Source organism: Engystomops pustulosus, unplaced genomic scaffold (assembly GCF_040894005.1).
Source record: "Engystomops pustulosus unplaced genomic scaffold, aEngPut4.maternal MAT_SCAFFOLD_164, whole genome shotgun sequence".
NCBI classification, from domain to species: Eukaryota; Metazoa; Chordata; class Amphibia; order Anura; family Leptodactylidae; genus Engystomops; species Engystomops pustulosus.
The window spans coordinates 24,007-37,895 of record NW_027285044.1 but is presented as its reverse complement, the minus strand read 5'-3'; the positions used below and the strand labels follow the sequence as shown (position 1 = coordinate 37,895).

The window sequence follows — 13,889 nt, the reverse complement described above, 5'->3', positions numbered from 1 at the left end:
GGTCTGATAACCTGTACCCCGACTACTGGATCTGAAGGCCTGCACCCCAGTACAGAGACCACCCGCCTGCACCCCAAGTACAGAGACCACCCGCCTGCACCCCAGTACAGAGACCACCCGCCTGCACCCCAGTACAGAGACCACCCGCCTGCACCCCAAGTACAGAGACCACCCGCCTGCACCCCAAGTACAGAGACCACCCGCCTGCACCCCAGTACAGAGACCACCCGCCTGCACCCCAGTACAGAGACCACCCGCCTGCACCCCAAGTACAGAGACCACCTGCCTGCACCCCAAGTACAGAGACCACCTGCCTACACCCCAAGTACAGAGACCACCTGCCTGCACTACATTACAGAGACCACCCGCCGGCACCCCAAGTACAGAGACCACCCGCCTGCACCCCAGTACAGAGACCACCCGCCTGCACCCCAGTACAGAGACCACCCGCCTGCACCCCAAGTACAGAGACCACCCGCCTGCACCCCAAGTACAGAGACCACCTGCCTGCACCCAAAGTACAAAGACCCCCCGCCTGCACCCCAAGTACAGAAACCACCCACCTGCACCCCAAGTACAGAGACCACCTGCCTGCACCCAAAGTACAAAGACCCCCCGCCTGCACCCCAAGTACAGAGACCACCCGCCTGCACCCCAAGTACAGAGACCACCTGCCTGCACGCAAAGTACAAAGACCCCCCGCCTGCACCCCAAGTACAGAAACCACCCACCTGCACCCCAGTACATAGACCACCCGCCTTCACCCCAGTACAGAGACCACCTGCCTGCACGCCAAGTACAGAGACCACCCACCTGCATCCCAAGTACAGAGACCACCCGCCTGCACCCCAAGTACAGAGACCACCTGCCTGCACGCCAAGTACAGAGACCACCCACCTGCATCCCTAGTACAGAGACCACCCGCCTGCACCCCAAGTACAGAGACCACCCGCCTGCACCCCAGTACAGAGACCACCCGCCTGCACCCCAAGTACAGAGACCACCCGCCTGCACCCCAAGTACAGAGACCACCTGCCTGAACCCCAGTACAGAGACCACCCGCCTGCATCCCAGTACAGGGACCGCCGGCCTGCACCCCAAGTACAGAGACCACCCGCCTGTACCCCAAGTACAGAGACCACCCGCCTGCACCACCCCCAGCCCCATAATCCTTCAGCCCGACCTACCTGCCACATGCAGGAAAGTGCAGATGTAAATGACTCTGGTTCTCATGGTGCAGAGCTCTGCCACCCAGCCCACCAGGACCGGCATGAGGGTGGAGGCCCCCACAAAGCAGAGGTTTACCATGGCCGCCTGGTGGGATTGGTAGCCCAGCTTCAAGGTGCAGAACAGGATCATGTTGCAGACGGTTGCAAAGAAGGTGAAGCGCTCACACAAGTCCACCAGGAGCATGAGGACGATGGGCTGGAGGTTCTTCCTGGCCCCAGTCCTCGTAGACTCCACATCTTTCCTCCAAAAACTGCTCCTGTCCCTGTGCGAGGACTGGAAACTGACAAAGTGCACAAAGTGAGGCATCTCCAGCCTGAGTGTGAGTGAGGTCTCCTCCGCTCTCCAGGAATTCCACACTCACTTCATACAATTCCTCCACGTCACGTGTCCACGACCAACCCGAGCAGAAGAAGAGCGGACCTCCTCCGGGACCTCCTCATCCCACCCTAGAAACAGACTTATCTCTACCAATGGGAGAAGCCCAGGAGGACAGAGGGGTCTGAGGAACACCTGGGGCTGGAGGGCAGAGGGGGCAAATACCCAGAGAGGGCAAGATAGACCATAGAGTCTAGGGTAGGTGATAGGTCCTGTATTAGGGGTGTGGGCCGGGGGTGGTGGGTCCTGTATTAGGGGTGTGGGCCGGGGGTGGTGGGTCCTGTATTAGGGGTGTGGGCCGGGGTGGAGGGTCCTGTATTAGGGGAGTGGGCCGGGGATGGTGGGTCTTGTATTAGGGGTGTGGGCCGGGAGTGGTGGGTCCTGTATTAGGAGTGTGGGCCGGGGGTGGTGGGTCCTGTATTAGGGGTGTGGGCCGGGGGTGGAGGGTCCTGTATTAGGAGTGTGGGCAGGGGGTGGAGGGTCCTGTATTAGGGGTGTGGGCCGGGGGGGGGAGGTTCCTGTATTAGGGGTGTGGGCCGGGAGTGGTGGGTCCTGTATTAGGGGTGTGGGCCGGGGGTGGAGGGTCCTGTATTAGGAGTGTGGGCAGGGGGTGGAGGGTCCTGTATTAGGGGTGTGGGCCGGGGGGGGGAGGTTCCTGTATTAGGGGTGTGGGCCGGGGGTGGTGGCTCCTGTATTAGGGGTGTGGGCCGGGGGTGTTGGCTCCTGTATTAGGGGTGTGGGCCGGGGGTGTTGGCTCCTGTATTAGGGGTGTGGGCCGGGGGTAGAGGGTCCTGTATTAGGGGTGTGGGCCGGGGTGGAAGGTCCTGTATTAGGGGTGTGGGCCGGGGGTGGAGCGTCCTGTATTAGGGGTGTGGGCCGGGGTAGGAGGGTCCTGTATTAGGGGTGTGGGCCGGGGGTGGAGGGTCCTGTATTAGGGGTGTGGGCCGGGGGTGGAGGGTTCTGTATTAGGGGTGTGGGCAGGGGGTGGAGGGTCCTGTATTAGGGGTGTGGGCCGGGGGTGGAAGGTCCTGTATTAGGGGTGTGGGCCGGGGGTTGAGGGTCCTGTATTAGAGGTGTGGGCCGGGGGTGGAAGGTCCTGTATTAGGGGTGTGGGCAAGGGGTGGAGGGTCCTGTATTAGGGGAGTGGGCCGGGGGTGGAGGGTCCTGTATTAGGGGTGTGGGCCGGGGGTGGTGGGTCCTGTATTAGGGGTGTGGGCCGGGGGTGGAGGGTCCTGTATTAGGGGTGTGGGCCGGGGGTGGTGGCTCCTGTATTAGGGGTGTGGGCCGGGGGTGGTGGGTCCTTTATTAGGGGAGTGGGCCGGGAGTGGAGGGTCCTGTATTAGGGGTGTGGGCCGGGGGTGGAGCGTCCTGTATTAGGGGTGTGGGCCGGGGGTGGAGGGTCCTGTATTAGGGGAGTGGGCCGGGGGTGGTGGCTCCTGTATTAGGGGTGTGGGCCGGGGGTGGAGGGTCCTGTATTAGGGGTGTGGGCCGGGGTGGAGGGTCCTGTATTAGGGGTGTGGGCCGGGGTGGTGGGTCCTGCATTAGGGGTGTGGGCCGGGGTAGGAGGGTCCTGTATTAGGGGTGTGGGCCGGGGGTGGAGGGTCCTGTATTAGGGGTGTGGGCCGGGGGTGGAGGGTCCTGTATTAGGGGTGTGGGCCGGGGGTGAAGGGTCCTGTATTAGGGGTGTGGGCCGGGGGTGGAGGATCCTGTATTAGGGGTGTGGGCCGGGGGTGGAGGGTCCTGTATTAGGGGTGTGGGCCGGGGGTGGTGGGTCCTGTATTAGGGGAGTGGGCCGGGGGTGGAGGGTCCTGTATTAGGGGTGTGGGCCGGGGGTGGAGGGTCCTGTATTAGGGGTGTGGGCCGGGGGTGGTGGGTCCTGTATTAGGGGTGTGGGCCGGGGGTGGAGGGTCCTGTATTAGGGGTGTGGGCCGGGGGTGGAGGGTCCTGTATTAGGGGTGTGGGCCGGGGGTGGTGGGTCCTGTATTAGGGGTGTGGGCCGGGGGTGGATGGTCCTGTATTAGAGGTGTGGGCCGGGGATGGTGGGTCCTGTATTAGGGGTGTGGGCCGGGGGTGGAGGGTCCTGTATTAGGGGTGTGGGCCGGGGGTGGAGGGTCCTGTATTAGGGGTGTGGGCCGGGGGTGAAGCGTCCTGTATTAGGGGTGTTGGCCGGCGGTGGTGGGTCCTGTATTAGGGGTGTGGGCCGGGGGTGGAAGGTCCTGTATTAGGGGTGTGGGCCGGGGGTGGAGGGTCCTGTATTAGGGGTGTGGGCCGGGGGTGGAGCGTCCTGTATTAGGGGTGTGGGCCGGGGGTGGAGGGTCCTGTATTAGGGGTGTGGGCCGGGGGTGGAGCGTCCTGTATTAGGGGTGTGGGCCGGAGGTGGTGGGTCCTGTATTAGGGGTGTGGGCCGGGGGTGGTGGGTCCTGTATTAGAGGTGTGGGCCGGGGGTGGAGGGTCCTGTATTAGGGGTGTGGGCCGGGGGTGGTGGGTCCTGTATTAGGGGTGTGGGCCGGGGGTAGAGGGTCCTGTATTAGGGGTGTGGGCCGGGGGTAGAGGGTCCTGTATTAGGGGTGTGGGCCGGGGGTAGAGGGTCCTGTATTAGGGGTGTGGGCCGGGGGTAGAGGGTCCTGTATTAGGGGAGTGGGCCGGGGGTGGTGGCTCCTGTATTAGGGGTGTGGGCCGGGGGTGGTGGGTCCTGTATTAGGGGTGTGGGCCGGGGGTAGAGGGTCCTGTATTAGGGGTGTGGGCCGGGGGTGGAGGGTCCTGTATTAGTTGTGTGGGCCGGGGGTAGAGGGTCCTGTATTAGGGCTGTGGGCCGGGGGTAGAGGGTCCTGTATTAGGGGAGTGGGCCGGGGGTGGAGGGTCCTGTATTAGGGGTGTGGGCCGGGGGTGGAGGGTCCAGTATTAGGGGTGTGGGCCGGGGGTGGAGGGTCCTGTATTAGGGGTGTGGGCCGGGGGTGGAGGGTCCTGTATTAGGGCTGTGGGCCGGCGGTGGAGGGTCCTGTATTAGGGTTGTGGGCCGGGGATAGAGGGTCCTGTATTAGGGGTGTGGGCCGGGGGTAGAGGGTCCTGTATTAGGGGTGTGGGCCGGGGGTGGAGGGTCCTGTATTAGGGGTGTGGGCCGGGGGTGGTGGGTTCTGTATTAGGAGTGTGGGTCGGGGGTGGAGGGTCCTGTATTAGGGGTGTGGGCCGGGGGAAGAGGGTCTTGTATTAGGGGAGTGGGCCGGGGGTGGAGGGTCCTGTATTAGGGGTGTGGGCCGGGGGTGGAGGGTCCTGTATTAGGGGTGTGGGCCGGGGGTGGAGGGTCCTGTATTAGGGGTGTGGGCCGGGGGTGGTGGTTCCTGTATTTGGGGTGTGGGCCGGGGGTAGAGGGTCCTCTATTAGGGGTGTGGGCCGGGGGTGGTGGGTCCTGTATTAGGGGTGTGGGCCAGGGGTGGAGGGTCCTGTATTAGGGGAGTGGGCCGGGGTGGAGGGTCCTGTATTAGAGGTGTGGGCTGGGGGTGGAGGGTCCTGTATTAGGGGTGTGGGCCGGGGGTGGAGGGTCCTGTATTAGGGGAGTGGGCCGGGGTGGAGGGTCCTGTATTAGGGGTGTGGGCTGGGGGTGGTGGCTCCTGTATTAGGGGTGTGGGCCGGGGGTAGAGGGTCCTGTATTAGGGGTGTGGGCCGGGGGTGGAGGGTCCTGTATTAGGGGAGTGGGCTGGGGGTGGAGGGTCCTGTATTAGGGGTGTGGGCCGGGGGTGGAGGGTCCTGTATTAGGGGTGTGGGCCGGGGGTGGAGGGTCCTGTATTAGGGGAGTGGGCCGGGGTGGAGGGTCCTGTATTAGGGGTGTGGGCTGGGGGTGGTGGCTCCTGTATTAGGGGTGTGGGCCGGGGGTGGTGGGTTCTGTATTTGGGGTGTGGGCCGGGGGTGGAGGGTCCTGTATTAGGGGAGTGGGCTGGGGGTGGAGGGTCCTGTATTAGGGGTGTGGGCCGGGGGTGGAGGGTCCTGTATTAGGGGTGTAGGCCGGGGGTGGAGGGTCCTGTATTAGGGGAGTGGGCCGGGGGTGGAGGGTCCTGTATTAGGGGTGTGGGCGGGGGGTGGAGCGTCCTGTATTAGGGGTGTGGGCCGGGGGTGGAGGGTCCTGTATTAGGAGTGTGGGCCGGGGGTAAAGGGTCCTGTATTAGGAGTGTTGGCCGGGGGTGGAGGGTCCTGTAATAGGGGTGTGGGCAGGGGGTGGAGGGTCCTGTATTAGGGGTGTGGGCCGGGGGTGGAGGGTCCTGTATTAGGGGAGTGGGCCGGGGTGGAGGGTCCTGTATTAGGGGTGTGGGCCGGGGGTGGTGGCTCCTGTATTAGGGGTGTGGGCCGGGGGTAGAGGGTCCTGTATTAGGGGTGTGGGCCGGGGGTAGAGGGTCCTGTATTAGGGGAGTGGGCTGGGGGTGGAGGGTCCTGTATTAGGGGTGTGGGCCGGGGGTAGAGGGTCCTGTATTAGGGGAGTGGGCCGGGGGTGGAGGGTCCTGTATTAGGGGTGTGGGCCGGGGGTGGAGGGTCCTGTATTAGGGGAGTGGGCCGGGGGTGGTGGGTCCTGTATTAGGGGTGTGGGCCGGGGGTGGAGGGTCCTGTATTAGGGGTGTGGGCCGGGGGTGGAGGGTCCTGTATTAGGGGTGTGGGCCGGGGGTAGAGAGTCCTGTATTAGGGGTGTGGGCCGGGGGTGGAGGGTCCTGTATTAGAGGTGTGGGCCGGGGGTGGAGGGTCCTGTATTAGGGGTGTGGGCCGGGGGTAGAGGGTCCTGTATTAGGGGTGTGGGCCGGGGGTAGAGGGTCCTGTATTAGGGGAGGGGGCCGGGGGTTGTGGGTCCTGTATTCGGGGAGGGGGCCGGGGGTTGTAGGTCCTGTATTCGGGGAGGGGGCCGGGGGTGGTGGGTCCTGTATTAGGGGAGGGGGCCGGGGGTTGTAGGTCAGGTATTAGGGGAGGGGGCCGGGGGTTGTAGGTCCTGTATTCAGGGAGGGGGCCGGGGGTGGTGGGTCCTGTATTTGGGGAGGGGGCCGGGGGTGGTAGGTCAGGTATTAGGGGAGGGGGCCGGGGGTGGTGGGTCCTGTATTAGGGGAGTGGGCCGGGGGTGGTAGGTCAGGTATTAGGGGAGGGGGCCGGGGGTTGTAGGTCAGGTATTTGGGGAGGGGGCCGGGGGTTGTAGGTCAGGTATTAGGGGAGGGGGCCGGGGGTTGTAGGTCAGGTATTTGGGGAGGGGGCCGGGGGTGGTGGGTCCTGTATTCGGGGAGGGGGCCGGGGTGGTAGGTCAGGTATTAGGGGAGGGGGCCGGGGGTGGTGGGTCCTGTATTCGGGGAGGGGGCCGGGGTGGTAGGTCAGGTATTCGGGGAGGGGGCCGGGGTGGTAGGTCAGGTATTAGGGGAGGGGGCCGGGGGTGGTGGGTCCTGTATTCGGGGAGGGGGCCGCGGTGGTAGGTCAGGTATTAGGGGAGGGGCCGGGGGTTGTAGGTCAGGTATTAGGGGAGGGGGCCGGGGGGTGGTAGGTCAGGTATTAGGGGAGGGGGCCGGGGGTGGTAGGTCAGGTATTAGGGGAGGGGCCGGGGGTTGTAGGTCTGGTATTAGGGGAGGGGGCCGGGGGTGGTGGGTCCTGTATTAGGGGAGGGGGCCGGGGTGGTAGGTCAGTTATTAGGGGAGGGGGCCGGGGGTGGTGGGTCCTGTATTCGGGGAGGGGCCGGGGGTGGTAGGTCAGGTATTAGGGGAGGGGGCCGGGGGTTGTAGGTCAGGTATTAGGGGAGGGGGCCGGGGGTTGTAGGTCTGGTATTAGGGGAGGGGGCCGGGGGTGGTAGGTCAGGTATTAGGGGAGGGGGCCGGGGGTGGTAGGTCTGGTATTAGGGGAGGGGGCCGGGGGTGGTGGGTCCTGTATTCGGGGCGGGGGCCGGGGGTGGTGGGTCCTGTATTAGGGGAGGGGGCCGGGGGTGGTGGGTCCTGTATTCGGGGAGGGGGCCGGAGGTTGTAGGTCTGGTATTAGGGGAGGGGGCCGGGGGTGGTAGGTCTGGTATTAGGGGAGGGGGCCGGGGGTGGTAGGTCAGGTATTAGGGGAGGGGGCCGGGGGTGGTAGGTCAGGTATTAGGGGAGGGGGCCGGGGGTGGTAGGTCAGGTATTAGGGGAGGGGGCCGGGGGTGGTAGGTCAGGTATTAGGGGAGGGGGCCGGGGGTGGTGGTAGGTCAGGTATTAGGGGAGGGGGCCGGGGGTGGTAGGTCAGGTATTAGGGGAGGGGGCCGGGGGTGGTAGGTCAGGTATTAGGGGAGGGGGCCGGGGGTGGTGGTAGGTCAGGTATTAGGGGAGGGGGCCGGGTTTCGGGCGTGGACAGAGAATCAGGAAGTAGTTTGCGTTCTTCTCTCTGCAGTCTTTGGATTCCTCGCTCTCAGGTGAAGGTCCTTACGTCTCTGCTCCTTCCTGACTTCTATCTTCTACCTTTCCTGTCCCTGATTTTTGGCTCTGCTGTGTCTGGGTTGCGCGGTGTGGGCTCTGCTGTGTCGGGGTTGCGCGGTGTGGGCTCTGCTGTGTCGGGGTTGCGCGGTGTGGGCCCTGCTGTGTCGGGGTTGCGCGGTGTGGGCTCTGCTGTGTCGGGGTTGCACGGTGTGGGCTCTGCTGTGTCGGGGTCGCGCGGTGCGGGCTCTGCTGTGTCGGAATTGCGCGGTGTGGGCTCTGCTGTGTCGGGGTCGCGCGGTGTGGGCTCTGCTGTGTCGGGGTTGCGCGGTGTGGCCTCTGCTGTGTCGGGGTCGCACGGTGTGGGCTCTGCTGTGTCGGGGTCGCGCGGTGTGGGCTCTGCTGTGTCGGGGTCGCGCGGTGTGGGCTCTGCTGTGTCGGGGTCGCGCGGTGTGGGCTCTGCTGTGTCGGGGTCGCGCGGTGTGGGCTCTGCTGTGTCGGGGTCGCGCGGTGTGGGCTCTGCTGTGTCGGGGTCGCGCGGTGTGGGCACTGCTGTGTCGGGGTCGCGCGGTGTGGGCTCTGCTGTGTCGGGGTCGCGCGGTGTGGGCTTTGCTGTGTCGGGGTCGCGCGGTGTGGGCTCTGCTGTGTCGGGGTCGCGCGGTGTGGGCTCTGCTGTGTCGGGTTGCGCGGTGTGTATTATCTGCCCCCCATCTTGCCCGGGTCCCCCTCCCCCCTGCAGGGGCCCCGCGCCCTTCACCCCACATTTGATGAAATTGCTGAGTCACCGCAGAAGCCGCCATGTACTTTGTACTAAGCCGCAGTTACATCATGTGTTCTACTCCAGTCCCCGCCAGAGCTGCAACCACTCCAGTCCCCGCCAGAGCTGCAACCACTCCAGTCCCCGCCAGAGCTGCAAATACTCCAGTCCCCGCCAGAGCTGCAAATACTCCAGTCCCCGCCAGAGCTGCAAATACTCCAGTCCCCGCCAGAGCTGCAAATACTCCAGTCCCCACCGGAGCCGCCCTCTCGCCCCGATCCCTGCCAGAGCCGCCCCCTCGGTCTTTGGGGGGGTCCCGGTCTCCTGGGTCTTTGGTGGGGGGTCTGGGGGTGTCCTGGGGCCTTGGGCTGTCCAGGGTCTTTTGGGGGGGTCTGGGGGTGTCCTGTGTCTTTGGTGGGGCGTCTGGGGGTGTCCCGTTCTCCTGGATCTTTGGTGGGGGGTCTGGGGGGTCCCGGTCTCCTGGGTCTTTGGTGGGGGGTCTGGGGGGTCCCGGTCTCCTGGGGTCTTTGGTGGGGGGTCTGGGGGTGTCCTGGGCTGTCCTGGGTCTTTGGTGGGGGGTCTGGGGGTGTCCCGTTCTCCTGGGTCTTTGGTGGGGGGTCTGGGGGGGTCCCGTTCTCCTGGGTCTTTGGTGGGGGGTCTGGGGTTGTCCCGTTCTCCTGGGTCTTTGGTGGGGGGTCTGGGGGGGTCCCGTTCTCCTGGGTCTTTGGTGGGGGGTCTGGGGGGGTCCCGTTCTCCTGGGTCTTTGGTGGGGGGTCTGGGGGTGTCCTGGGTCTTTGGTGGGGGGTCTGGGGGGTCCCGGTCTCCTGGGGTCTTTGGTGGGGGGTCTGGGGGTGTCCTGGGGTCTTGGGCTGTCCTGGGTCTTTGGTGGGTGGTCTGGGGGGTCCCAGTCTCCTGGGTCTTTGGTGGGGGTCTGGGGGTGTCCTGGGGTCCTGGGTCTTTGGTGGGGGGTCTGGGGGTGTCCTGGGTCTTTGGTGGGGGTCTGGGGGTGTCCTGGGGTCCTGGATCTTTGGTGGGGGGTCTGGGGGTGTCCTGGGGTCTTGGGCTGTCCTGGGTCTTTGGTGGGTGGTCTGGGGGGTCCCGGTCTCCTGGGTCTTTGGTGGGGGGTCTTGGGCTGTCCTGGGTCTTTGGTGGGGGGTCTGGGGGGTCCCGGTCTCCTGGGGTCTTTGGTGGGGGGTCTTGGGCTGTCCTGGGTCTTTGGTGGGGGGTCTGGGGGGTCCCGGTCTCCTGGGGTCTTTGGTGGGGGGTCTGGGGGTGTCCTGGGGTCTTGGGCTGTCCTGGGTCTTTGGTGGGGGGTCTGGGGGTGTCCTGGGATGGCCTGGTCTCACGGTTTCTCTCCCCCAGGATGGCACAGCTGGCAGATAACGAGGTGTTCCGGGCGTTCGCCACCTACGCCGCCCTGGTCCTGGTGAAGATGATGCTGATGAGCCTGATGACCGCCTTCTTCAGAATCACCCGCAAGGTGAGGTCCGGCCCCCGACACCTCTACAGGACGGGAACAGGGGTTCAGACTCAGGACTGGCCCATAGTTCTGCACCCCATAGGGCGAGGCCAGTGACACCCACACCCGGACACGTGGGTGCAGGAAGTCAGGGACATCGATGACCGCGTCTGCGCCACATTTATTACTGTGACTCGGCAGAATTGTGTCACGCTGTATAGTAGGGGCCCCAGTAATCAGCTGCATCCTGCGCAGGGGTGTGGGGGGAGAGAGGGGAGGATACTGCGCAGGAGCCTGGGGGGAGGAGAGAGGGGAGGAGACTGCGCAGGAGCCTGGGGGGAGGAGAGAGGGGAGGAGACTGCGCAGGAGCCTGGGGGGAGGAGAGAGGGGAGGAGACTGCGCAGGAGCCTGGGGGGAGGAGAGAGGGGAGGAGACTGCGCAGGAGCCTGGGGGGAGGAGAGAGGGGAGGAGACTGCGCAGGAGCCTGGGGGGAGGAGAGAGGGGAGGAGACTGCGCAGGAGCCTGGGGGGAGGAGAGAGGGGAGGAGACTGCGCAGGAGCCTGGGGGGAGGAGAGAGGGGAGGAGACTGCGCAGGAGCCTGGGGGGGAGGAGAGAGGGGAGGAGACTGCGCAGGAGCCTGGGGGGGAGGAGAGAGGGGAGGAGACTGCGCAGGAGCCTGGGGGGAGGAGAGAGGGGAGGAGACTGCGCAGGAGCCTGGGGGGGAGGAGAGAGGGGAGGAGACTGCGCAGGAGCCTGGGGTTATTGTGTATCACAGCACCCTAATAATTCCTGCTCCCTGTGCCGTTACCCATTAGTCACTGCTTCTCTCAGGTCTTTGCTAATCCTGAAGATGCTGCAGTTCACAGCAAAGGGGGCGACCTAAAGAAATATCTCCGGACGGACCAAGATGTGGAGCGAGTGCGCAGGTAATGTCCAGCTGCCTCCCCTGCCCGTCTTCTCCGCCCCCTGCCCTCCCCTGCCCGTCTTCTCTGCCTGGCGCCCTCCCCTGCCCGTCTTCTCTGCCTGGCGCCCTCCACTGCCCGTCTTCTCTGCCCCTACCCCCCTCCCCTGCCCGTCTTCTCCGCCCCCTGCCCTCCCCTGCCCGTCTTCTCTGCCTGGCGCCCTCCCCTGCCCGTCTTCTCTGCCCCTACCCCCCTCCCCTGCCCGTCTTCTCTGCCTCGCTCCCTCCCCTGCCCGTCTTCTCTGCCTCGCTCCCTCCCCTGCCCGTCTTCTCTGCCTGGCGCCCTCCCCTGCCCTTCTTCTCTGCCTGGCGCCCTCCCCTGCCCGTCTTCTCTGCCCCTACCCCCCTCCCCTGCCCGTCTTCTCTGCCTCGCGCCCTCCCCTGCCTGTCTTCTCTGCCTCGCGCCCTCCCCTGCCCTTCTTCTCTGCCTGGCGCCCTCCCCTGCCCGTCTTCTCTGCCCCTACCCCCCTCCCCTGCCCTTCTTCTCTGCCTGGCGCCCTCCCCTGCCAGTCTTCTCTGCCCCTACCCCCCTCCCCTGCCCGTCTTCTCTGCCTCGCGCCCTCCCCTGCCTGTCTTCTCTGCCTCGCGCCCTCCCCTGCCCGTCTTCTCTGCCCCTACCCCCCTCCCCTGCCCGTCTTCTCTGCCTCGCGCCCTCCCCTGCCTGTCTTCTCTGCCTCGCTCCCTCCCCTGCCCGTCTTCTCTGCCCCCTGCCCTCCCCTTCCCGTCTTCTCCGCCCCCTGCCCTCCCCTTCCCGTCTTCTCCGCCCCCTGCCCTCCCCTGCCCGTCTTCTCTGCCTGGCGCCCTCCCCTGCCCGTCTTCTCTGCCCCTACCCCCCTCCCCTGCCCGTCTTCTCTGCCTGGCGCCCTCCCCTGCCCGTCTTCTCTGCCTCGCTCCCTCCCCTGCCCTTCTTCTCTGCCTGGCGCCCTCCCCTGCCCGTCTTCCCTGCCTCGTGCCCTCCCCTGCCCGTCTTCTCTGCCTCGTGCCCTCCCCTGCCCGTCTTCTCTGCCCCTACCCCCCTCCCCGTCTTCTCTGCCTCGTGCCCTCCCCTGCCCGTCTTCCCTGCCTCGTGCCCTCCCCTGTCCGTCCTCTCTGCCTCCCCTGCCCGTCTTCCCTGCCTGGCGCCCTCCCCTGCCCGTCTTCTCTGCCTGGCGCCCTCCCCTGCCCGTCTTCCCTGCCTCGTGCCCTCCCCTGTCCGTCCTCTCTGCCTCCCCTGCCCGTCTTCCCTGCCCGTCTTCTCTGCCTGGCGCCCTCCCCTGCCCGTCTTCTCTGCCCCTACCCCCCTCCCCTGCCCGTCTTCTCTGCCTGGCGCCCTCCCCTGCCCGTCTTCTCTGCCTCGCTCCCTCCCCTGCCCTTCTTCTCTGCCTGGCGCCCTCCCCTGCCCGTCTTCTCTGCCCCTACCCCCCTCCCCTGCCCGTCTTCTCTGCCTGGCGCCCTCCCCTGCCCGTCTTCTCTGCCTCGCTCCCTCCCCTGCCCTTCTTCTCTGCCTGGCGCCCTCCCCTGCCCGTCTTCCCTGCCTCGTGCCCTCCCCTGCCCGTCTTCTCTGCCTCGTGCCCTCCCCTGCCCGTCTTCTCTGCCCCTACCCCCCTCCCCGTCTTCTCTGCCTCGTGCCCTCCCCTGCCCGTCTTCCCTGCCTCGTGCCCTCCCCTGTCCGTCCTCTCTGCCTCCCCTGCCCGTCTTCCCTGCCTGGCGCCCTCCCCTGCCCGTCTTCTCTGCCTGGCGCCCTCCCCTGCCCGTCTTCCCTGCCTCGTGCCCTCCCCTGTCCGTCCTCTCTGCCTCCCCTGCCCGTCTTCCCTGCCTGGCGCCCTCCCCTGCCCGTCTTCTCTGCCTGGCGCCCTCCCCTGTCCGTCCTCTCTGCCTCCCCCCACGTCTCAGTAATGGCGGCCGCTTCTCCTTCTCTGCAGGTGTCACCTGAATGACCTGGAGAACATTGTGCCGTTTGTAGGTGTGGGGCTCCTGTACGCGCTCAGTAACCCCGACCTGTCCACCGCTCTGCTACACTTCCGGGTCTTTGCCGCCAGCCGTGTGCTGCACACCATCTCTTACCTGGTGCCTCTGCCGCAGCCCAGCCGCGCCCTCACCTTCTTTGTTGGATTCCTGGCGACGTTGTCCATGGCGTTCTCCACCGTCCGCAGTCTGCTCCTCCTATAGGAAGATTCCTTCATGAATCCAGTGTTCTAGTGGAAGGAGATTTTGGGGTTTTTCACCTGATTTCTTACATTTTTATGTCTTACAATAGAAATAAAGCTTTTCCGGTTTTTACCTTGACCATTCGTGTGTATTCAACGCCGTATACTACACCGAGTATTGTGTATTGTACCGTGTCATGTATACGGTGCTCTGCCTCATCCTCTTCCAGGGGGCGCTGTGTGACTGGAGCACTAGGGGGCGCTGTATGACTGGAGCACTAGGGGGCGCTGTATGACTGGAGCACTAGGGTGCGCTGTGCGCTGTGTGACTGGAGCACTAGGGGGCGCTGTATGACTGGAGCACTAGGGGGCGCTGTATGACTGGAGCACTAGGGGGCGCTGTATGACTGGAGCACTAGGGGGCGCTGTATGACTGGAGCACTAGGGGGCGCTGTGCGCTGTATGACTGGGGCACTAGGGGGCGCTGTATGACTGGAGCACTAGGGTGCGCTGTGCGCTGTGTGACTGGAGCACTAGGGGGCGCTGTATGACTGGGGCACTAGGGGGCGCCGTATGACTGGAGCACTAGGGG

General features: G+C 65.6%; 2 protein-coding genes across 2 annotated transcripts in view; one reads left to right on the top strand and one right to left on the bottom strand.

The window, feature by feature from the left end:
* The window catches only part of LOC140108656 (solute carrier family 15 member 5-like), a 48,204-nt gene extending 46,242 nt beyond the window's left edge, over nt 1-1,962 (bottom strand). The window contains exon 1 of the mRNA XM_072131876.1: nt 1,188-1,962. Coding sequence (XP_071987977.1) covers nt 1,188-1,536 — 349 coding nt within the window. The 5' untranslated portion in view covers nt 1,537-1,962. The remainder of the gene's footprint in view (nt 1-1,187) is intronic.
* Nucleotides 1,963-7,910: 5,948 nt separating this feature from the next.
* On the top strand, nt 7,911-13,436 carry MGST1 (microsomal glutathione S-transferase 1). Its single transcript, XM_072131875.1, has 4 exons — nt 7,911-7,993; nt 10,114-10,231; nt 11,042-11,136; nt 13,073-13,436. The coding sequence occupies exons 2-4, from the start codon at nt 10,115-10,117 to the stop codon at nt 13,317-13,319; spliced, it is 459 nt and encodes a 152-aa protein (XP_071987976.1). The 5' UTR covers nt 7,911-7,993; nt 10,114; the 3' UTR covers nt 13,320-13,436.
* The last annotated feature ends 453 nt before the right edge of the window (nt 13,437-13,889 follow it).

What these genes read in the sequence shown, in the direction of transcription:
- MGST1 (XM_072131875.1), top strand. Translation starts at nt 10,115, where the DNA reads ATGGCACAGCTGGCAGATAACGAGGTGTTCCGGGCGTTCGCCACCTAC. An exon ending in TCTTCAGAATCACCCGCAAG is followed by an intron (nt 10,232 to 11,041) that starts GTGAGGTCCGGC and finishes TGCTTCTCTCAG; the next exon opens with GTCTTTGCTAATCCTGAAGA. An exon ending in GATGTGGAGCGAGTGCGCAG is followed by an intron (nt 11,137 to 13,072) that starts GTAATGTCCAGC and finishes CCTTCTCTGCAG; the next exon opens with GTGTCACCTGAATGACCTGG.